General features: G+C 49.6%; 1 protein-coding gene across 2 annotated transcripts in view; it reads right to left on the reverse strand.

The window, feature by feature from the left end:
• Positions 1–1,816: 1,816 nt before the first annotated feature.
• Positions 1,817–24,328, reverse strand: part of KIF26B (kinesin family member 26B) — a 500,381-nt gene continuing 477,869 nt past the window's right edge. For both annotated transcript variants that reach the window (XM_030868518.2, XM_060305729.1), the window contains 3 exons: positions 13,332–13,534; positions 12,751–12,901; positions 1,817–8,833 (listed from right to left, as the gene is read on the reverse strand). In XM_030868518.2, coding sequence (XP_030724378.1) covers positions 8,685–8,833; positions 12,751–12,901; positions 13,332–13,534 — 503 coding nt within the window. In that variant the 3' untranslated portion in view covers positions 1,817–8,684. The remainder of the gene's footprint in view (positions 8,834–12,750; positions 12,902–13,331; positions 13,535–24,328) is intronic.

Here is a 24,328-nt window from a genome sequence, read left to right on the forward strand (position 1 = left end):
CTTGGAGGAAGAGTCTACCCCTCGGCCTCCTGGATTCTTCTCAGACTCTTGGCAAGTGCAGGGAGAAGGCTTACAAGCAAGGGCTGGAGGACCCAGCTGAGTGGCACTAGGGATGGCCACACCCAGTGGACAGGTGGGGGGCTCCATGGGGAGTGAATTTCCATCGCAGAAAAAAAGTGACTTGCAGGGTGACCTATACTTATTCTCTCTCCCTCCTCCCCTTCTCCTTGCCCGCCCAACCTTGGACCCAAGAAGACTCTTCTGGAGGTGAGGCCTGGCGCAAGGCCCCAAATAGAGGAAAAGGGGCATGTGGTGGGGTCAGAGGTTGGCAAAAGAAGCTTGCACCCTACTTTGAGGAGGACTGTGTTTGCCTCTTTGTACTAGGGTTTCGGTTTGCCAGCTGGTGTTGTCAAGGTACTGTGCTCTCGGAGGCCGGTGTCTGTTTTGTTCATCAGCCCCAGCAGTGTGTGACACAAAGCAAGCGCTCGCTAAAGATTTGTTCCATGATTACTTTGTAAATGGTGAGTAGGCATCCGTGTGCTGGAACACCACTCTTCCATCTCTAGGAGGCCTGAAGGCCAAGGCTGCTCAGTGGTAGAGAAGTCAAGTCTGTGTGTATTGTAAAGCAAGGGCACGGGTTTGCCTGGTGTGGGCCTGGTGCCCATTGTGAATTAGGGACTTAATCCCAAATGGGGCATTTGCAATGCAGACCTTTGGTTCTTTTGTTAAAGAAGTCTGACATTTCTGCAGACTCCTGCCCAGGTGTTTTCTGTTTCCTCTTCTTCTTCCAAAGGTGATCCTTTCATTCATGCATTCAACTAGTATTGTTTGAGTACCATGTTCCAGACTCTGTTCTAGACACTGGGGATATAGAAGAACAAGAGACACCCGTGGGTGCTGGGGCGCATTGGCTGCTGACAGGCCGATGTGTTTACACTCAAGTGCTCTGTATGTTTATAAAGGTTTTCTGGAAACAAAGCCTTCAACTAGAAGAGAGTGCAGAAGCATCAGACAGTGCAACAGGCCCTAAGCGAGACAGGACGGCATTTTCTCCACACAGATGCAGGGATGGAAGGGATGGAAAGGATGAAAGCATAACAGTTATGTTAATAACAATTTGGAGAGTTTAATGGTTTAGGAGACAAATGCAAGTAAGGTCATGTATTTGGTAGTCCTCCCCTGAGGGAGGGGGAAGAACAAGGGGTTAGAAGCAGTTCTAGGTGCTACCTTTATGGTCTCTCCTCTCCCAGGGGATGGTCAGAGTTAGGTGGCCACTCCACCAGCTCTTCTGTTGAAGGCATTATGTCTAGAAAACCCTATGGCTCCTGGATTCTTAAGAACTCATGGCTTCTGCTACAGTGGCCCAAAGGGAGCCCACGAGGGTCTGGTCTAGCATTTGGGGACAAAAGAAAGGGGTAGCTGGAGCTGTGCGTGTCCAGGCCAGATCAGCAGAGTAGGAGGTATGGATTCAGAGCAGGGCTGTGACCAGTCCAACAAAGCCATCACCACCTCAACACCTAGCTTCTTGACACGTTTCATGTGTGATCACCAGCCCTGTGACTCTCAGGGACGCAGGACAATGCCAGGGCTCTGGGCCTGAGCCCAACATCCACCCACCCCCGCCCGAGCTTCTGAACTTGCTGGAGGCCAGCCCCACAGTGGGAGGAGACAGGCCTCATCCTAGGAAGGCCCTGGGGCCTGGGAGCAAGTCCTCCGCCAAGGTGTCGCTCTAGCGAAAGGGATCCGCCCCAGGCCTTGAATTGTTTCCCCCTCTGTTCAGAAGGGTGAACTGGATAGAGGACTTCATGACTCTGAGTAGGAGAAAAGTGAACATTTAATGCCACCATAGTTTGACTCTTTTTAAACACCAGATTCTTTTTTGACAACATTTTTCACCTCATATGCCACAAAAAAAGTCAGAGATCGTAGCCAGCAAACAATGTCTTCACACTGGAAATGGCGCACAGCTTAATGAAGTCATGTCACCAGGTTTTAAGAACTATAACTTTCTTTTCCAGACTGTTCTCCAGGTAGCCTGCTCACACGTATCAGGATCAAGCCAACAGCTAACTTATATCGCTATGCGAAGGCCCATACACAAAACCAGCCTGTTTGCAAATAGGCCGTTGGGACCTACCCAAGTACAGAATAGTTGGATTTCTGACTTTAACAGATGAATTTTATTAGAAGTTTTTAACAGCAAACACTTGTAAGCTAAGAACTTAATTTTTAAAATGGCACCAATCTTTTATCCAAATAGTGAATTTAAAACAATGACATTAAATACCACCCTTGAATTTGAAGTGAGATTTTATGAACTTGTTTATGAATTCGCTGTTTCCGACACAATAAATGCACCTGGGCAGGTCTTGTCTCCAATTCTCAAATCGGCCCATTTCTACAGATTAGCATGTTTATATACACATACATACATGACTAGAGCTGAAGGAACCACAAAGATCATTTAGCACACTGTCCTCCTCTTACAGATTAGAAAACTGTGTTCCAGAAACGTTGGGGAATATATCCAAGGCCATAGGACTATTGTCAAAACTGGAGTTAGAACGCAGGTTTTCTGTTCTATGTTCTTCCACCATGTCACATACCTTCTGTACACATGCATCCGTATACACCCCCGTGCACACACACGTCAGTACATCGGTGTGGTGTGTGTCCACATTTCCACACAGACCTGGTGCAACAGCACCTCATGGGAAGAGTCCAAGATGCCGGACTCAGATCCCAGTTCTGCTATAAAACTACTCTGTGAACTTGGGCCAATCATTGGCTATTGACTTCAGTTTCTTCATCTAAAATGATTATCCCCAGCTCCTGAACAGAGCTTTCATTTCTTCAAAGCACTTCCCATCAACTATACCATTTTCTCTTTACACTCTCCCAGAAGGGCAGCTATTATGACCCCCAACCTTCCATCGGGGAGCCCGAGGCCCAGCAATGTGAAGCGACTTGCCGAAGGTTGCATAGCGAGCGAGGAAAGCAGGCCTGGAGCCTGGTTTCCTTACTCTGAGCTCAAGGCTTTTTCTCCTAGGTTTAGCTGCCTCTCAAATGAGACTACTGACCCCAGCCCCTCCTGGCCTCTCAGGGATCCAGTGAGGGGACAAGATGCTTTAAGTATTATGGGTTGTAAGACTCACTAAAGTGCTTTGGTTTGTCCAGAAAAAACAGGTACTATATATATCCAAGGTAAGGAACTTCAGTTTCCTCTTCCAGACCCCTTCAGTAACAGCAGGGGTGGGAGGTGGGACATCTTAGGTAAATGTAGGAACCTAATACTGTCTGCAATTTTCAGAAATTTAGTGTTGAACCAGCAGGAGGAGGCTGGATCCTCTTTCACTCAGGCCTGTGGAGGCTGATTTCCAAGACGGTTATCATCAAATTCAAAAGGAAATGATCTTTTCCTTTTCAGCTACTTACTTTAGAAACAAATTAGGTTTTGAACTAAGCCCTGGACTTTGAGGATTGGATCCTAATCCCTGTTTTCCTGTTTTATTTCTCTTTCCTCCCCGCTGCCTGTGTCTCTGTTAACAGAGCTTGTTAGAGTGAGGAGAAAAAAAAGCCATAGGCAGATCCACCAGACTTACACTTTGATGCATAGCACTTGGATAGCATTTCCAACCACGGTGTATAAATAAATTATAAAACACGAGGCGCCACAAAACAACATCCTGAGTTTACAAATAAATTATAACTTCTTCATAAACTGAATATGACAGTGTGGGGTGTTGGTTAGCAGTACGGGGAATGAAACAGTGAGCCTTTTGAGTTTCGAAGGTGATTTCTACATCTACATAAAATAGATGTGTGAGTGCCAGGATTTCAGCACTCGCCCTACACGCATGGACGTTGGGAACTGCATCTAGAGAATATTGATTATGTGCACTAAAGGTCTGATGCCACCTCAAGCACTTCAAGTATGTCCGATATTATGGCATCATCTCTGGTTCCGAGCAGGGCCACCCCAATGCAGAATGCATTGTTTAGGGATGGATAAGCAGCTTCTAAAACTTTGCAAAAACTTTTTCTGAGAAGATGAGCTTCTCCTGGATTGGAATTATGCTGTTATCTGGAAATGACGAGCAGCTTGGAATAGATATGTATTTTGTCGGGAAGATTGCTAAGGGACACAATTTGTGAGTTTTTACCCACAAATGTTGACAGATCTTTGCTGGAGGAGAAAGAGAGATTATAATCCAAAGGGACACTATATTCTACTACCTGTCCACCCACTACTGCCCCCCCCCCAAAAAAATTTTAGACCATTTGCTGGCATTTGTCAATGAAACTGAGTGTCGGTTTTGCTTCACTGGGCATAGAGAAAAGTGGGCTGCACGGGCCTTTCTTCGGCAGTCAAGTTTCAGTGTGGCAATGTTGAAGAGCGTGCCCTGTGGGGGAAGATGGGCCGTACTGCCTGGGTGGCGGCAGGCGGGCCCCAGGGCCAGCGCCCATGGGTGATCTATTCAGCATCAGTTTGTCGAGAACAGGGTTTTCAACGTGTTTCTTACTTGCATGGTTTCAGGGTTTAAAATACACTGCCCTTAAAAGTGAGGAAATCTTTAAATATGTGCTCAAGGAGTGGGGCTAATCTTCCAGCAGGAAAAGAACACTGAATAAATTCATGAATTCTTCTGGTTTCAATTTTGAAATTAACTCATCTTTAGTAATTTCTGTTACAGCCCAAACCCTTCTTGGAATAGGGATTTAAAAACATTCACCACATCATTATTTATGGTGGGAGCCTTGATTACAGATCAGCAGTGGCCAATGACACAGGCAACTGTGTGTAGAGCCAGGGTAATAAACGCTTGGGCTGTTGCAAGCCCTGCCTCTATCCCAAGAAACCCAGATCAGACAGCTGCTTTTGAATAGTAACACCTAAAAGGCTGATGGATTAACCAAAATTCATGATCAGCATCAGAATCTGAAGCCCAAAAAAGGGCTCTTGCTTAACGCGAACAGAAATCCGAGAACCGGCACAAGATATATATGCGTCTGTGTCAGACTTTTTGAACCACTGCCCTGGATGGGTTTCGTGGCTATGATGTAGTCACCACCACCTTCCAGGAACACAGACTCCAAGCTTAAGACTAATTGATGACAAATGGCGAGATTCCTGCCTGCCGAATTCCCCACTCTGGGCTGCATGGCGTTTTATCCCAGCTCTCTCCTCTCCCCAGCATGGGGTCCCTTGTATGAGCCCCACCTGAGTCAACACAGGACCAACCTCTGCATTTACATCTCAAGCTCCCTACCTTCAGAATAGCAACTGCAGATAAAACAACAGACAGGATGTTTCGATTTCAAATCTGGAAGAGGTGAAAGTTAGTGACAGCTTCCCCATGACGTAGAGGGGAATTCAAGGACAAGAATATCAAAAGTTGCAGCTCTCAGGTGGGGCTTGAGAGCCCAGGATAAAGCAAGCTCTCACTCTGTGGCAACGTGAAACACCCCTCATGAAATGCAATATGGATTCACTCCCCGGAAACAGCATCACTATTCCACTTTCGGGCTCTGAGTTTTGCTTCCACCTCACACTAAACTATTTGGAAAGGGGAACAGATTTCAGACAAAGAATTAAGGCTTCCACATCTAAACGTTAATTTCAAATAAATATTTGTTTGGTCCTCTCATTTGTGGATAATAAAATGGAATAATGGGTTCTTTGACATTCCCTTTGCCTTCCTAGGTTATCTGTCACCAAAACCACAAGGAGACCTGGACCTGCCTCACACCTGGCCATGGAATGAGGTGTTCTTCAGTTATTAGAACTGCTACAGAATAGCTGACCAGCTGTACAATCAACTTATAGGTAGAACCAGGCATAAGCACATTATAGCATAAAAATCGTGATTTCTTCACATGGTTTACAAATACTTGGTGTGTTAAGATGTTTGTAGCTTACTTACGTTAGAAAAGAAAGGAAAAGAAAAGTAAGGAAAAAAGCCAATGGACAACCTCCATGCCAAGTTGTTCTACACCATGGCCAAAAGCATCCTGTGAGAAGCTCCATGGTGTGGCATCTTGCGAGGCCAATGTGACTTGGTAAGAGAGCTCCTGGTCTCATTCAGCCCTTTGGCTATCTCATAAAGTTGCTACAAACATATAAAGCAGGTTTAGGCAGGAGGCAAGCGGAAGGCCACTCCCCTAGGAAAGTTTCCACTGATCAAGATTTTAATTTCTGTAGATGTTTCCGCTTAGTCTCACTCCAGGAAAGGCACAAAGGCCCCAGTGCTGGCCTGCTAAGGAAGTCAGCACAGTGAGGTAACCTGTGGGAAAGACATGGCCAGGGCGAAAGCTAAGGACACTGATTACTAATCAAATGCGTTTGTTTCCAGCAAAGACTAGGATACTCACCTGTGACAATCCCTCAGTTAAAGGCTTTTCATGAAGTGGTGTATATCAAACCAGCAACCAAAGAGGTGTCGAATGGAAAACCCAAAAAACTCAACAGATTGGCATCCTTTGGGGTCCAGAAGCTTCCATTATGCTGCTGTTGAACAAGGCCATTAACACAAGTGCCGAGACCAGAGGTGCACCCAGAGCCATGGGGCTGCCCTGCAGAATGAGGTTAGGGTGTGGGACCCCTGCCTTCCAAGGGGACAGACACTTGTTAAACTAGAGGGGGAAATGATCCGCTCTGGAGTCACTTTTCACCGTATTATAGCCCGTTTCAGCTATCAGATGGGAGTGCAGCTTCTATGTGCACCTCTGCATAGGAGCGTGCTCTAACCAAACACAGAGCCAGACTTGTCATCCACAGAGCTGGCTTCTATCTAGGGGGCTGACTTCCCAAACAAAGCTAATGGGGCCATCTGTGCCCCGTTCTGACCAGTAAAGGACTGGTACTATGAAGCTCACAAGACTATGATTCCCACTTACTGAGTTCAGCTGAGCTATGCTGGGCTACACGTATCCTGAAGAGCATTGTCAAAGAAATGCAAAGGTTCCTTTTCCTTGGGGAGCAGTTGGGGCTGAGGAGTTGGTTAGCCAGGACTGCCTCACCTGGAAATAGGCTCATGGAGATATGCTGCATTTGAGGGCAAAAAGAACAGGGAAAACCCTGGGCACCTCTATCAGTGGGCAGGCTGCAGGGGCCTGGGGGAGGGCCCTGACCTGGAAGGTAGGCGAACACCCTGCTGTTCCACAGCTGTTATTAGACAATCCCTTGACCACTCTGTGCCTGGGTTTCCATCACTAAAATGGGTATAATAGTCCCTAAGGGAATTGTGGCAGGGCTGAACATCTCAATTTGAGAATGAGGTCCAAAGTCAAGCCTTGTACATCCATATGCATGAAACTCTGTGCCCTGCCTCGCTACAGGTGTGTGATGTATGACAGGAAAACTTTCTCTGCCTTCAGGTGTCAAGGTTGAGTGGCCAAGCCTAGTTGTTTCTTGGGATGGAGGCTTTGGTTCACACGAGGACTGGGACTTCTTGCATTTAAGCAGCACCCTGGGCAACAGAAAAGTTGTGCAACCTCACATCCATCCTTGTTCTGGACCAATACTGTTGGGGTCTCTGAGCATCTACAAGCCCAAGAAGGTCTCCAAACTGGGAAAAATCCTCTGCTCTAATAAATTTGCAAAACTAGGGAGCAAAAATATATGGCTCTGCTGAATCGGTTCAAGGTCTCAATCCAGAGTCTTTGGAATAAAAATGAATATGAAAAATGTTATGAGGGCCATGAAAACCCTGGATTCGTGGGTCAAGGAACTAGTATATGTGTTCAGGATGTGTGAGGGGAAACTATTCGGAGCAAATATCCCACCCAAAGGGTAAGCAGGGCCCAGGTCATACAGGCTCCTTTCCCCCTAGAGACGCAGCCCTTTCTCCTCTCTTTTCTCTCCAGCTCACGTGCACCTGCTCCATGATCGACCTCCGAGTCTGCCCGCTGACACTGCCACTCGTAGGAGCTGGCATTGAGCATCACCTGCTGTTCCAACCTTCTTTGGAAACACACTGGCTTGTGCCCGGAAGTCTCTATCTTCTGTTTGAGTGGCCTTCCCAGCAGAACCATAGCAGACAGTTAACATTTATTCATATGCCATACCGATTAGGAAATAGCTCTACAAACACAACTTACTTAGAAACAGCAAGTCAGAAATAGGATAAAACACCAAGAGAAAACGAGCTGTAAATACATTGCAAAAATGTGTTTGATTTTCTTTTTTGTTCGTTTTGTTGTTTTCATCTTGACTAGCACCATCTGTACACAAGAAAGTATGAACATAAATGTTTGGATAATAACAAAGATTTGCAAGGCACTTCATCAGTCATTCGGAGTAACTTGTTTTGTTTTCACTTTCCACAGCAATCCCACGTCCACCCTCGCCTTTTCTCACAAACCAGGAGAAGAGTGAGGTCTCTTTTGCCAGCATTTCTTATGTACAAACAAGTTCTTTAAAGTTCCTCAAAGTGCTTTTTCAGTCTCACGGGGGCTTCCACGTCCCTTGGGTTTCCCAGCATTTTCTCCTCTCCTGCGTGTTTGGTGTTTGCACCTTTCCTACAGAAAACAAAAGAAAAATCACCTTCTGCTCCACGCTCACTCCAGACTTGCCACCGACCTTCGTCCTCCTTCCGTGGTCACTGAGCGCGGCCAGCACCGAGGGCCCACCGAGCGCGGCTGCCTGCGGATAGGGAGCGAGGGCCGGCCGGGCGGCGCTCCCGTCAGCGGCGCCGGGAGGTGATGTCGAAGCAGGTGATCATCATGAGGTGCGCCTTGCAGAAGTTGACGCGGCTCTCCAGGCGCTCTGTCACGCACTCCAGCGCTTCCAGGTACTCCAGGGAATCCAGCTCCAGAACCTGCTCCAAGTCAACTGCAAAGAAGGAGAAGCCCGATGGAGACGTGCGGCCAGCGGGGAAGGGTGATCGGACGGCTCAGCCGTGCCGGCCCGCGGCTGCTGCACCTACACCTGTACCTGCACCTGTACCTATACCTGCGCCTGTACCTGCACCTGCACCTGCGCCTACACCTGTACCTGTACCTGCGCCTGCGCCTGTACCTGCACCTGCGCCTACACCTGTACCTGTACCTGCGCCTGTACCTGTGCCTGCGCCTGTACCTGCATCTGTACCTATACCTGCGCCTGTACCTGCACCTGCACCTGCGCCTGCACCTGTACCTATACCTGCGCCTGTACCTGCACCTGTACTTGCACCTGCACCTCTACCTGCGCCTGTACCTGCACCTGCACCTGTACCTGCGCCTGTACCTGCACCTGCGCCTGTACCTGCACCTGCACCTGCACCTGCGCCTGTACCTGCACCTGCGCCTGTGCCGGAAGGTCTTAGGCAGCGCTGCCACACCCTCCTGCTCAACCCTCTGCCGCTCTCAGGTCGAGACCAAAACACTTTACTACTTGTAGTTATATTGGGGCCCTTCATTCCAATGATAACGTTAGACCCCTGACATTTTATTGTGACTCTACTGACTCTACAAAGTGACATCAAGCTCTCTCCACCTCCACCATCTCCATGACAGGATTTGGGACTCTACCAGCACCATTTTCTTTATTAACTAGAAAATAAATAAAGCTTCAAGCTGAGGTATGGAGAAACCCTTCCTTTCTGGGGTCTCACCTGAATGATGTTTATACCTCTGCCTGCTGATATAAGTGTGTTGCTCTCTGGTTAGTCCCTCACACAGCTGTGTGCAGCTGCCTCTCTATGCAGTGACCCTGCCTCTTGGCACTTCTTGTACAGTTTCATATACTCACTGGCCCTTTGGGAACTAGGCTGATGATGGAATCTATGTTAATAATTACGATTCTTAGACTCATAGACATAAAGAACAGACTTGTGGTTGCCAAGGGGGTGGGGGGGGTAGGTAGGGGTGGACTGGGAGTTTGGGATTAGCAGATGCAAACTAGTATACATAGGATGAATAAACAACAAGGTCCTACTGTATAGCACAGGGAACTACATTCAGTATCCTGTGATAAACCGTAATGGAAAAAATATAAAAAAGAATATAGATGTGCGTGTGTGTGTCACTGAATCACCTTGCTGTACAGCACAAATGAACACATTGTAAATCAACTATAATGAAAAATAATAATAATTACGATTCTGTGCTCAGAAGCTGAGATTTAGGATCCAGATGCTGTCCCTAATGTTCAGGCCTGCACAGAGTTAAAAGCCTGTTTCCTTCAGCTCCTCAAGGGCAATTATCTGAGGCCACCCTCTCCTGGCCCCCGGCCACTACTTGGTCCAGTGGTGACTGGGCAGGGGGGTAGGCTGCTACAGAGTGCCCAGCATGGAGAGGACAGGCATGGGCAGCAGCCAGGGCAGTGGGGGTGGCCCTGGAATCCAAGGCAGGAGACTTGCACTTGACTCCCAGGTCGGTCACGCCTAATCTTTGCTGCCAAAGGGTCCTTAAAAGTAACAGGAGAGTCATAATCCCTAGTCTGCCTACTTTCCTAACTAGAGTTGTCATGAAGAGTAGAACCAAAAAGAGACGATGAATGTGAATGTGGTCTGAGAACTGTAGCAAGCTACAGGAACATCAAGGGCTGAAATCAAGGCTGACTTCTTTTATAGGAGACTTAACTGGGCTCAGAGAAGTGAGGCGTCCTGCTCAGGGTTACACAGTTAATAAGGACCGGGGCTGGGAACGAGGCTGAGGCTCCTGAATACCGGTCTAATATTTAAAAACCAAACAAAACCCCTCACCATACCATACCCACATCGGCTATATTATTGGATCACCTTGGAAATTTTAAAAAATGGATTCCAGAACATTTATTTCTAGCCAACACCCAGCCTATTACCCACACCCAGGGAACAGTCAGAATACAGTCTCATTGATTTTTGGGGGGTCATTTTTGGTTTCAATTCATCTTGAAGAAACAATCTGTGTTTCTCCTTTCACGTGGCCTTCTGTTCATTACCTTTCTCAGCATCAAAAAATCCCTGATTCCTGACGTGAACAAAGGCAAGAAGGAAGGGATCGTTTCCTGGAAGCATCTACATATGTACCGACGTTTAAGCTGCTCCCATCCTGGGAAAAAATGTGACTTTGTAAGATGAAGACAATTATCAAGCCTGCCTTAGGCATAAATAGCTCTCAAAAAATGTTAATGAAAACAGCAGAAAGGAAGAGGAACTGCTGAATGGGCACCCCTGGGATCTTGAAGTGCCTGAGGATTAATGGAAGAAGGAAAAGGGTGTGCACAGGTGGGAGAAACATAGCATTAGGCTCCGTGTTTATGCCGCGGCCAGACCTCAGCGAATGTCCTCATTCGTGTCTTGTCTGCCCCATCACAGCCTTAGATGGAGACACCCTGGAGAGCAGGAGTTCATGTCTCTGGTCCAGATTTCTAACAAGGGACCTACGTTGCTGCATCATGCAAGCAGGCGCTGAGGAAATGTCTCCTGCTGAGGATAGCTATTTTGTTAACTCGGGGAAAATACAAACACTAATTACTACCGGACGTTGCTCCTTCATCATGGGCAGGCAGCGTAACCAGCCCTGGACTGATAGTAGCTCGTTCACTCTCACAACAGCCTTATGAGGTAGGCACCATTATGTGCCTACCATCTGACAGTTAAGGAAATCAAGGCTCAGAGAGGTTAAGCGTCTTACCCAAGGTCTCACAGCCAGCTTCCAAAGTGGGTCTGCATGACTGTGGCTGACACCACAAACGGTACAACTCAACAAGGTAAGATGCATCACAGACTGGTCCCAGTGCCCTGTCCTCCTTTTAGGTTATGTTCATCCTCATATGCACTCATGAGGTACTCAGGGGAGATGTTATTACCTCAGTGCTATGGAAAGGAAGCCACCTGAAGACATACTGTGAAAGTGGCAGGGCACAGCTAGAAGACCAGCAAGTTCTGTCCTTTCTTCTTTGCCCAGGATCATTTCACCCAGTGTTTCTTAAACCTAAGCCCCAGACTCTGCCTGTCACGCTCCCGGCACTGGCCTGGGAATGCTCAGGAGAGGGTGATGTGACCTTCAGGGGACAGTCTTGAAGAGAGGGAGGCACAGGGAGGCTGAGGGACTGGAGGGAAGAGCTGGTGAGTGCCAGACAGGAAAGGAGGGAAAGGAACTTTAGTGGAAGTAATGTATTTTATTTCAGAGACTAAGCCGTCTAGCATTGGGCCCCCATATCAATGAAACAGTTGGGACCAGATCTGAGCTTTATTTTGTGGTAAATGGAATGGTTCGAAACAAATAAATAAGAAACAACTGAATCCATCTTTCAAAGGGAGCAGAATTGTTCTGAATTGTTATTAGATGGTTACTGTCATCCTGGGCTTTCTATTAAATGGAAATAACACCGTGAATGTTATTCTTTTCACTCAAAAATGTTTTTCTTGCTTTCTGGGTTCTTTTTGAGGCTTTTCTAGGATTGCACATTCTACCTTATAAAGCACTCTATAAATTCTTGTCTATTTCAGGCTAGATATGCAATGTGATCTTGTGGCCGGGGAGCAGATTGGTAATATAGCCTTCATGTCTGGGTGAGCGTCCACCACACGTAGGGGGGAAAAACATCTCATTTTCAGGTGCTTTGGACTGAGACACATAAGAAATAATCGTGCAAGAGCAATACTCACCGCCCTGCTGCTCACACCCCTCCCACCTGCCCCCCACAGAGCGGGATTGCGCTCAGGGAGGCCATCTCCAGCCAAGGGGCATGGAAGGCCCTCGGGTTCAGACAGCGTCTGTGTCCCTCTCAGCCTGGCCTGTTTAACTGGTGAACCCAGGAGTCGCAGTGATGGGCCTTACATTCGCTGAGCCACTTGTTGGGATCCAGCATCAGATACTGTTTCGTCGTCTCCAGCTCCTTCATTAGCCACTCGTACTTGGCTCGGACCTCGGCAATTCTCTGCTGGCGATGCTCCAGGATTTTCAGCTTTGCATTGAAGCACATGACCTCCTAGTACACAGATGGGAAGGAGATGGGGGTGGAGGGGGGAGGAGAAAGGACCTTCAGCTCAAATCCAGCCCAGGCAACCTCTTCTGGAAAGGAATACTTGTGCTTATGGTCAGTGCAAAAGGAGCAGGTCACTGGGAAGTTTGGGAGGGAGCTGGGGGCTCAGCTCAGACAGCCCACTCACGGGGTAGGGCTATCACTGGCGTATCTCAAATTTAGAAGGCGGCTGGTGCTCCAAAATGGAGCCAGGAGAGCCTTGAGAGCTCTCCGGGCGGAGAAACAGGCTGCTCTCCCGAGCTGGGGGCACGGGCTCGTCTCCCGCCGGAAGCCGCTGGGAGTCTCGGTGGCCTGCGCCCTTCTCTCGGGCGCGGCCTCAGCGTCAGCCCGGGGACCTCCTGGGGGACCGCCACCGCGTGGGGAGGGGGAGGCGCACCTTGCTGCTGCCCCCTCGTCGCCGCTGCAGCCGCTCCACGTCGTCGATTTCATAGACTTTAATCTCAAAAGGTTCCCCGAGGCCCCTCTGGGTGCTGCGCAAGGGGCCGTCCACCCAACGGACCCCTGCGCTGTTGGCCGGTTTCCTCACAGGGGAGGGGGTGTCAAGGGACAGCGCCGGGATGAGCCTCCGTCTCTGGGAACCTAGGCAGGGGATTAAGCCTAAAGTTAATTGTTTTGAATTTCTTTTTTTTTTTAACATCTTTATTGGAGTATAATTGCTTTACAATGGTGTGTTAGTTTCTGCTTTATAACAAAGTGAATCAGCTATACATATACATATGTTCCCATATGTCTTCCCTCTTGCATCTCCCTCCCTCCCACCCTCCCTATCCCACCCCTCTAGGTGGTCACAAAGCACTGAGCTGATCTCCCTGTGCTATGCGGCTGCTTCCCACTAGCTATCTATTTTACGTTTGGTAGTGTATATATGTCCATGCCACTCTCGCGCTTTGTCACAGCTTACCCTTCCCCCTCCCCATATCCTCAAGTCCATTCTCTAGTAGGTCTGCGTCTTTATTTCCGTCTTACCCCTAGGTTCTTCATGACATTTTTTTTTCTTAGATTCTATGTATATGTGTTAGCATACGGTATTTGTTTTTCTCTTTCTGACTTAACTTCACTCTGTATGACAGACTCTAGGTCCATCCACCTCACTACAAATAACTCAATTTCTTTCCTTTTTATGGCTGAGTAATATTCAATTGTGTATATGTGCCACATCTTTATCCATTCATCTGGTGATGGACATTGAGGTTGCTTCCATGTCCTGGCTATTGTAAATAGAGCTGCAATGAACATTGTGGTACATGACTCTTTTTGAATTATGGTTTTCTCAGGGTATATGCCCAGTAGTGGGATTGCTGGGTTGTATGGTAATTCTATTTGCAGGGTTTTTTTTGTTTTTGTTTTTTTTTTTTTGCGGTACACGGGCCTTTCACTGTTGCGGCCTCTCCCGTTGCGGAGCACAGGCTCCGGAAGCGCAGGCTCAGCGGTCGTGGCTCACCGGCCCAGATGCTCCGCGGCATGTGGGATCTTCCCGGACCGGGGCATGAACCCGTGTCCCCTGCATCGGCAGGCGGACTCTCAACCACTGTGCCACCAGGGAAGCCCTATTTGCAGTTTTTTAAGGAATCTCCATACTGTTCTCCATAGTGACTGTATCAATTTACATTCCCACCAACAGTGCAAGAGGGTTCCCTTTTTGAATTTCTATCTTTTAAATGTAGTTTTGATGCAAGGGCTGGGGGCGTGACAGGGCTGTCGGAGCCTGTGGCAGGGCTGTGTTTGAACCCCTCCAGCCTCCCACCTCCTGCCTCAGCATCCACTTCCTTACCTGGCACTTGCTTTACCTCCACAAGCTCAGATGTCCCCCCTTCCCTGTCGAGCCACCTGTGGTCTCCCCCCTGAAACACACATGCTGGAGGACACGAGAACTGAGAGTCTCCCTGGCCACACCCTCAGCACGGACAAGGGTTACCGTGAAATTAGAGACGTTCCATTAGCGAGAAAAGATCCTAGTGTTTGGTATTGTGGTAGGAGGAGTTTATTTGCTTCTAACAACAACACTGGAATAAGCACTGATTACGCCAGGCCCTACTTATCGTGCCTTACACACTGTGACGGAGACTGCGAGCTGCCCCCCAGTACCTGCCCCCCTCGTCTTCCTCTGCAGAAGACCCTGAGTTGGAGCAGGGCACACGGCCACCCAGGTGTACCCTGTGTGGTACATGTGACTTAAGCTCCACCACTGCAACAGAAGCAGAATTGCCCCGTGTGACAGCTAGAAAGTGTCCTGAAAGGATGAGGTCTGCTCTCCTCGTCCTCTCGCCTTTGTCCTGGATGGAATATGGGCCTGTTGGCCGGTCCATGACATGAAGATCGTAAACAACAGAAAAACAAGAGAAGGAACCTAGATTCCTGACACCCTGGAGACCTTCACAGTGGTACATGTGTTACAACTGAACCTACATTGACACGTCATTATCCATAGGGATACCCAGGGTCCATAGTTTGCACTGGGCTTCACGCTTGGTGTTTACATCCTGGGGTTTGGACAAATGTGCAGTGATATGTATCCACCATGATACGATCACACAGAGTATTTTCCCTTAAAACCCCCTACACAGACTTTTACATGAGAAATTAATCTCTACATTGTTATTAGGGTTTTCTGTCACAGACAAGCCTAGTATCTAATTTAATTCTCACAGAAGCAGAAACTAAGGTACAAAAGACTTCAGTAACTTGCCCAAAGTCTCAGTGTTCCCCTGTTTAAAAAATCCATTGCCGGGCTTCCCTGGTGGCGCAGTGGTTGAGAGTCCGCCTGCCGATGCAGGGGACACGGGTTCGTGCCCTGGTCTGGGAAGATCCCACATGCCGCGGAGCAGCTGGCCCCGTGAGCCATGGCCGCTGAGCCTGCGCGTCCAGAGCCTGTGCTCCGCAACGGGAGAGGCCACAACAGTGAGAGGCCTGCGTACCACCCCCCACCAAAAAAATCCATTGCCCACATTCTCTACCAAAATAAAAAATAAAAATATCAGATAATAAACGATTTCCCTAAAGGATGGGTTATAATTAAACATCACAGAACTTGGCACATAGTAGGTGCTCACTGAACATGAATATCCTTTTGATTTTTTTCTTCATAATCTATTTGAGGAGATGAAAAATACACAGAAATCATAGAGACTGTATGGTTAGGCCATTTAAGATGGCTGTTCTCTTGTTCTCTATAAATCCCCTGCTTGACCAGTCCCTGCTTCACTCACATGACTACCCAATCCTCTTAATTACAGGGCTTAATCAGTCCCTGATAACCAATGAGCCCACCTGACATCAATTCCCCCTATAAAGGGTAGCTTCCTTTCCCCCCCGAGTAGTGAAGACTATTGCCATATCTTGTCTGCCGTACATGGTGGGGTGTCGCTCCAGGACCCTGTGCGTCAGATCCCTCTGACCAGTAAACCACTGATGACTCTGTTGCTGTCTCTGGGCTCTTCCTTCGGTCTCAAGGCTGGGTAACTGCAAGGCTTGTGGGCCTGCAGGGTGCATCCCAAGAACTGGCGAGCCTAGCTGGGAGACCGAGGAAACTCCTGTGAGTGCTGAGATGTTGGGAAAAAAGGACGGGAATGGAAAGTTGCAGGGGTAATCCCGAGGAGGCTGTCCATTAACATGGTAGGGCCCAAAGGTTGCAGGGATGATCCTGCAGTGGGGCCCTGTGGCAGCTGTCTACTGTGAGAGATGTCTTTCTGTTCCATTATATTAATGCTATCTTCTTAACCTCCGGGTCTCTTTCCAGTTTAAAAGTAGCAGCCCCGTGCTCATGGCTCATCTAACTGCCCAAGGATGGCTGGTGAATACAGACAAAATGCAAGGACCTGGATTACCTATCAAGGGTGTTATCTGGTCGGGTAAGACAAGCAAACCCCCGACCTACCATGCCTAAACGGTTACAGGCCCAGGCTTTAGGGATATTAACTCAGGAACTGGCTTGTGAATTGGATGTGGCCAGTTACCCAGAAGGGTTTATTTGGGGCCCAAGGCAACGGCAAACTAATAAGAGCGCCCTTGGGCCTCTGGTCCCAGCTCTGGCCGGAGGCAGAGCAATGATACGGTGTGGTGGCAGCAAGAGCTATCTGCCGTCCACAGTGCATTACAACAGGTGGAAGACGTTACAGAAGGCCTACCCGAGTCACCCAGCAATGCAAACAACCACCATCTGGCATCTAGGACAGCTGAGCATGACATATGGGACCCCCATGGACACTGACAGTGACCAAGGACCATGCAGTTCAGGAATGGGCCGATAAACATGACATACACTGGCATTTCCACCTGCCTTACGACCCCACTGCTGCCAGGCTAATGGAAAGGGTGACTGGGCTACTTAAACAACAGTTGAGATGGGAACTCGCTCTCTCAACCTGTGGGCCAGGAGACTAACTCAAGCCCTAGGAGCTATAACTGAACATCCCAGGAGCAATCGTCCCAGTGCCGACGCCTTGTTAACCCAGAGGAAACTAGTCAACACAACCGGAGTTCAACAGTTGCCCACCGAAGGACCGTTGCTAACTACCGGTCAGGACGACAACTCACTTTGGCCCTGGCGACAGGATCTACCCCCAGGGAAACACGTTATAAAATGGTCCTGAGACGGGCAGGTAAGCCCCTTGTGGTTTGGGTTTGCTGCCTCGTGGGGAATAGGATTAGAAAGGGACCTACAGGTTTTACCTGTCTTCTACCTGCACTCCCCCCGCAGACTACTAAGGGAATTAATCCAGGGCCCTTACTGGAGAAAGGCACCATTCTATCACATCGCCTCTCCAGTATTCAGCACCGGCTGTAGGGACTGGGGGTGGACGGGCAATATGGTACTGCAGGCAAGGATGCAAACCGCAGGCAGGGGTGGTGATCTCTCAGGGTGCTGACACTGCTTGTTATTTTGCTTAATGATCACGATCTTCCCTGTAATCTGTCTGTTCAACATCTTACATTTCATCCCTAGTCTGAGCGGAGGTAATCTGTTTGTGGACCGGGTGACAACGGTGGCCTCACTACAAAATGAGTTTGATTGCTGGGTCTAAGTCGAGATGCCGCTGTCGTCCTCCTGTGAACTTCCATGAAAAATCGGCCGGATAAGCACCTGGTTCAAAGATTGCCCACCTCTCGGGCTCTTGGTAATCTTTAGCTGCTGGTGTCCGTACTGCATTTGTGGTTATTTGGTTGCAGTGCACCTCTACACACCTGACGCCAGGGATATCGCAGGAGAGGGGTGGACCAAGTTCGTAAGGGTGGTGCAGGGTATGTATGGGTAGACTGCATGGTGAAGCCATTTAAGACGGCTATTCTCTTGCTCTCTGTACATCCGCTGCTTGCCCAGTCCCTGCTTCACTCACGTGACTATTCAATCCTCTTTATCAGAGGGCTTACTCAGTCCTGATGAGCCCACCTGACGTCAATTCCCTCTATAAATGGTAGCCTCCTTCTCCCCTGAGTAGTGGAGACTGCTTCCGTGTCCTGCCTGCTGAACAAGGTGGGGTGTGGCTCCAGGACCCTTCGTGTAAGAGCCCCTGTCCAAACACCACTGACGTCTCTGTCGCTGTCTCTGGGCTCTTCCTTCGGTCTCGAGGCTGGACAACTACAAGGCTTGCGGGCCTGCGGGGTGCAGCCCGACAGATAACATGAGATTTGTGCCCTTAGAGGCAGGTCTCTAGAGGATTCTAAAAGCAATCACCATAGGACTGGCAGGGCCAGGGGCCCTTTGCTGGTGACTGGTGGCATGAGTGAGTGAAGCCAGGCCCTGGCTTCTGAGGACGGGGCCTAATCTTTTCACCCACATCTGAAGCGGATCTAGCCTCGTGCACTGGGCAACCACCATGTTTGTTCCCCTGGTTCCGGCCCCTCTCCCGCTGGGAGGCTGTGGGCCTGGCCCCCTGGGAGGGAAGCTTGGGCCTGTAGGTGGTAATGCTTCCTCAAACAGCTGCATCCCCTGAGGCACACCCACCTGGCAGCTCCCGCCTCTAGTAAGGGGCATCTAGGAGGCTTGCTTTCTCCTGGAAGGAGGATGGTTGGGAAACGTGACACCATCGCAACCGGTTTATCTTGACGCTGAAGGGAGCCCGATCTCATTTAACTCAGGATTGATATGTGGTCCCTCCTGAGTCCGAGGAAAGAAGGTTGAGTCTGCCTGAAGCCGTGGCTACCTGCACTTAGAGTCTGGGCTGATTCTGCTTTTAAGTACAGTGGGCTCCACCCAGTCAGACTCCAGTGAGAGTGAGGGAGAGCAAGAGAGCTTACACGCCGTGATGCAGCAGCAGTCAGATGGGGCTGCTGCACAACACGTAGGGAGGCCGAGGAACACCGAGAACGCAAAGGATGCGCAGTCTGGTGGTTCTTCTGGAGGCCCTGGGAGACGGGCTGCATCGCTACTGGGCTACTGTTGGGGGAAGCACGGGTCCTTACAGCACCACGCCCATGGTGCTCAGGGAACCCCGGAGAGTTAGTGCCCTCTCTGCACCACTCTCCCTCCATCCTCCTCCCCCCAATTCCAGTGGGTTCTGCCTGTTGAGTGCCAGGCCACCATGGCCTGTGTGGCCTGATGACCCTTCCAGAAAGAAAGACAGTGTACTCTTCTCCAACTTTGAGAGATCCACTGGCTGCTAAAGAAAACTTAAAGTACCACAAGCTCAGAGAGAAAAAGAGCCAGAACTCTTGGTATATTATCAGGGGGCCAAGGCACAGGACGACCTTCTCACCACCCCAGGGAGCTAGGAATGTGGAAAGCCACCACCTGCAGCTCCAGGCGGTGGTGGTGATTGGGTAGCGCGTGACTGTTCAGAGTGTGGGTTGGTGGGCTTTCCTTCAGGAGACGACGAGGGACTCTAAGTACATATTGATAGTTCATTTTCTCTACAAAGCATACTCTGTCCTACAGCCTCCTTTTTTGGGCCCAGATCTTCATCTCGTGCATGCCCGCATGCACGAGCACATGCGCGTGCGCGCGCACACACTCACACACACTGACTTAGAAAACTGGGAAGTGTCAACCACTGAAGCAAAGTAAATATCTGTCTCCTTGACTGGAAATAAGCCAGCTGATAGTTTTGGGTTTTTTAAGTCGGCCTGATCAAGCTAGCTGACGCTGAGCAAACGTCTCTGCCTTTGTGGGCTCAGCTCCAGCCCCCGTCAGATGGGGCTGCTGCAGAACATGTAGGGAGGCCGAGGAACACTCAGCATCACTGGGAGGATGTCCAGCTCTCGGAGGCAGGGAGAGTCTGAGCATCTTTCAGGTGGAGACTGGGCCTGGCCACCAGGCAGCCCGAGTTCCTCAGGCTGCAAACACTCGTGATGGGGCTCCCAGTAAGCCCTTTTCCCTCAGTTGGATGATGTGTACTCAGCCCCTAGGAAGGGTGACTGGTCCTCCCCCTTACCTCCCCTGACCCCGAGGACAAGTCAGGGAGCAACAACCCCTCTAAAAGCGAGGTCAGTCATGTATGGGCATCTCAGTCGTTTAACCCACTGGGTGCACGTGTTCAGACATTTCTGGGATGACTCTTCTAAGGATTTGTTTATGTGAGAAATAGGGGAGGAACTGAGGAGGGTCATGGGATTGGTGGTGTATCAGTTAGCTATCACCGTGTAACAAATTAGCCTAAACCCAGCAGCTACATTCCTGTGAGGCAGGGAGCTGGGAGCAGCTTATTTAACTGGGTGGTTCTGGCTCAGGGTCTCTCGTGAGCTGCAGTCAAAGTGTCAGATGGCGCTGCCATCATCTGAAGGCTTGGCTAGGGCTGCAGCATCCACTTCTAAGCTCACTCATGTGGCTGTTGGCCGGAGTTTCAGTTCATTGCCCGGTGGGCCTCTCCACAGGGCTACTTATGGCATAGCAGCTGGTTTTCCCACCCAGAGTGGGAAAAGAGCAGCTACCGCGTCTTTCACAGCCTAATCTTGAAAGTGACATACCATCACTCACTTCTATTGAAGTGATTCACCGCCTTATTCTACTGCACACAGAGACCAACCCTAGTATAGTATGGGAGGGGACGAAGCAGCGGTGAATGCCAGGAGGCAGGGACCATTGGGGGCTACCTAGGAGTCTGGTTGCCACAGATGGGATGTGATCAGATGGGAAAATATCAGGAATAAGGGTCACTATCTCCTTCCAAACCACTCCAGGACGACCTATGAGATCACCCCGATTGGGGAAAGAGAAGTAAAGAAGCATGAATGGAGAATGACATTTCACTGGGCTATTCGTAGCTTAATAGAAATACCCTGAAGACAATCTAATTCCCATTGCCTTCTTTCCATGCTTTTTTGCAATCTTCTCAACTTCCTCACCACGTCAGTCAATCCCTGCCAGGCTGGGAAGTGAGTGCCCAGTGTCGGGTGAGTTGCAGTCTGGGGGTTTCTCCCGCAGGTAGTGAACGGCTATCTTGCATTTTCTGAGCGTTCTGAATTTGGTCACTGGTAAATCAATTCCATGAATGAATTGATATCGTCCAGGTCTTGCACCCACCACTGAGGAGCCTCCCCTCCCCTCTCGTCTCCTCCACAGGTACACTGGGAGCCTTACTTGGGGTGTGATGGGGAAAACTGAGGGCAGGGGCAGGGGAATGTCGTCACACCAGAGGAAATCGAGTTTAATGCTGTGAAGGAAGTTTCAGAGGGAGGGGTGGCGCCCTCACACTGCTGGAAAGGGCACAGGAAACAACGGTGCCCAAACGCCACGTCATCACTAGGAGAGAACTGACCACAGGGCCTTTGCCTGGGTCCCCACAGAAATATGATTTCTTGGATTTTCAGCATGCTCCACCCTCTCCACCTCTCAAGCAGATGCTTCCAGCTTTCTGCTGAACCTAGTCCCTGTCAATGACCACTTCCTTCCAGGTTGCTGGAAGGTCAGGGACGTGTCCGCTGTAAGGAAGCTGCGGGGAAGCGCCTTAGTCGGGCAACAGTGGTGCGGGACCCCGTCAGATGCAGCTGTCTGGTTTGGGATCACACGTCCTCATGCCAGTGGGTCAGGATTCCTTTTTCTTCTCTATCACTCCCTGCTCATCAGCCCGGCACTCAGTCTGGACATGGAGACGTCAAGTGTGCAAAAAAAGAACAAAGCACTTAAGCTGATAAATGCCAATAGCTTTGCTGCATGCAATATCCCCAATTTGACCTGAGCCCACCCTCTCCCCTCCCCATCCAGGCGTGGCTGCCGCCTGCGTGCGGCAGGAGGGGCCCCCCGCCTGTCATGCCCCACTCTACCCTCCGCAGCACTGATGGCCCCAGTGAGGAGTCTGATGTTGGGCCTTCCATTTTTATCATCACTGAGTGCAGATAAAAGTGTCCACATTCGACATATATACACCACTAGGTATAAAATGGTAACTAATGAGAACCTACCATATAGCACAGGGAACTCTACTCAAAGCTCTGTGGTGACCTAAATGGGAAGGAAATCTAAAAAAGAGGGGATATATGATACCTATAGCTGATTCACTTTACTGTACAGCAGAAGCTAACACAACATTGTAAAGCAACTCTACTCCAAAAACATTTTTTTAAAAAAGTGTCCACACTGAGTCTGAAGATGCTGCTTCTCAGGTCAAATGTCAGGAAACATGGGCATTCTGAGCGCCGAGGACTCACGACACTCCTCAGGGAACAAGCTGATGTCCATCCCCACCGCCCGCCCCTGAGAACCCGCCGTCACCAGCTTTCCCTCCGTCACCCCCCGTCTTCATTCCGACTCAGGGTACAGGCACTAGAAAGATACTGAGTCAAAAAGCAGAAAGCACAAATGCCAGGAGGACCCGCGGGCATCCGCAACGAGGAGGGGGGAGGGGGAGGGGGGAGGGGAAAGATCAGCGTGTGTGGATTTACTGGCTGGCAAGGGTCAGCTCCGTGGCCTCCCAGATGAATGAGGATGGGGCTGCACTGGCTGCTGCAAGCTTGAATTGAAGAGTGAACCCTTCCCAGGCTGGACAGGAGATGGCGAGGGGCCCGGCTGCAGAGCCCAGGCCCCTCACACACTTGCTCTAGGCCTCTCAGCCCCGTACCTGCCTCCACCCGCTCTCCACTCTAAGGGGCTTCCTCGGTGTCTTAGCGAGCCAATTACTTTTCTAGTAGTTCCCAACTTATAGTCAAAAAGGCTATCTCATTTGGAACCCTTTCTCATCTGTTTCTTGGTAGAGTCTCTTAGAAACACTCTAGAAATCTGACAGCTGCCAAGATGCTGCCTGCCTTATCCCCGTTTTCATTAAGCCAGGAACCACTGTGTTTCCTGAATTCATTAAAACAAAATAAGATGGCACCTGAGAACTGAACAAGCCGAGGGGTACAGACAGAGCGAACCATGGCGCTCTAGGCCCTTTGGAGCAGTAACTAGTCACAGGTTTTGGTGCAGTGGATCTGCTAACTGAACCCGGCAACCCCTCGGTCAGTAACGTTTACTCGGCACCCAGAGAAGGGAAGGCACAGTGTTTGGTGCTTAGAGTGGGAAAGAAAATAGAGGATAGGCTTAATGTTTAAAACATAGGTCACCAGCAGGGCGAGATATGAGAAGTACATAGAAAAGAACTCAGCTAACTTGTAGGACCACACGGTCAGCCAACCAACCAACAAATGCATCAATCAATGGTGTCCAACTGATTCATGGTAACCTGTACCAGCCCAGCACTGCGGACCCAACAGGCTGAGTCAAGTGCCGAACAGGGCTCTCAGGAGCTCACGTCCAGGCAGGTCAAGCCCTGGGTGCATCTCAGAACCGACACACTCCCTGGCTGGTGTCTCCCCTGGGCTTTCTGGATGCTGTGTCACACCACACCCGGGCCTGCTACAGTGGCAATGAACTTCACTCAGACCAAGGTGCTGATCTAATTTTCATATTTCCCCAGCCAGCCTGAGAGAGAAGGAAAAAAAAAATAAAGAGAGAAGCCAAGGGGGTAACACACCAGGTTTGGGGTGAAGTGTCAGGAACATGAGGAAGAAGAGAGAGAGCGTCTGGGAGAGCCCACATGATACATGATACCAAAGAGCTATCAATCACTGAAAGGATAGGGCCTCAGGGGCGGCCAAGCTGATGCAACTACGCCATAAACTGCCCATCCCCGATTTCCATCCTCTTAGCAACTGAATGCCCTCTGGACAGGGTGGACATTCGCTCCCCACCTGATCTGGCTGTCATCACTCTACTTCATGGCTAATGGCTACACGTATACACTCGTGTACCTACCACGGGGGAGCTGGCAAGGAACGGTGGAAGGATTGATGAAAATCCATCTATAGAAAGCAACCCACAGCTTCTGTCACCTTATGACACTCTCAGCCAGGAACCTATAATGACTCCCCATTGCCAACTGCAGTCATTCTTATCACAGTGGCCAGACGTTCAAGGAATAACTTGATCTGGGCTTACATTTTCTGTCCGTTATTACATCCATT

This window comes from Globicephala melas, chromosome 1 (genome assembly GCF_963455315.2).
Source record: "Globicephala melas chromosome 1, mGloMel1.2, whole genome shotgun sequence".
NCBI lineage: Eukaryota > Metazoa > Chordata > Mammalia > Artiodactyla > Delphinidae > Globicephala > Globicephala melas.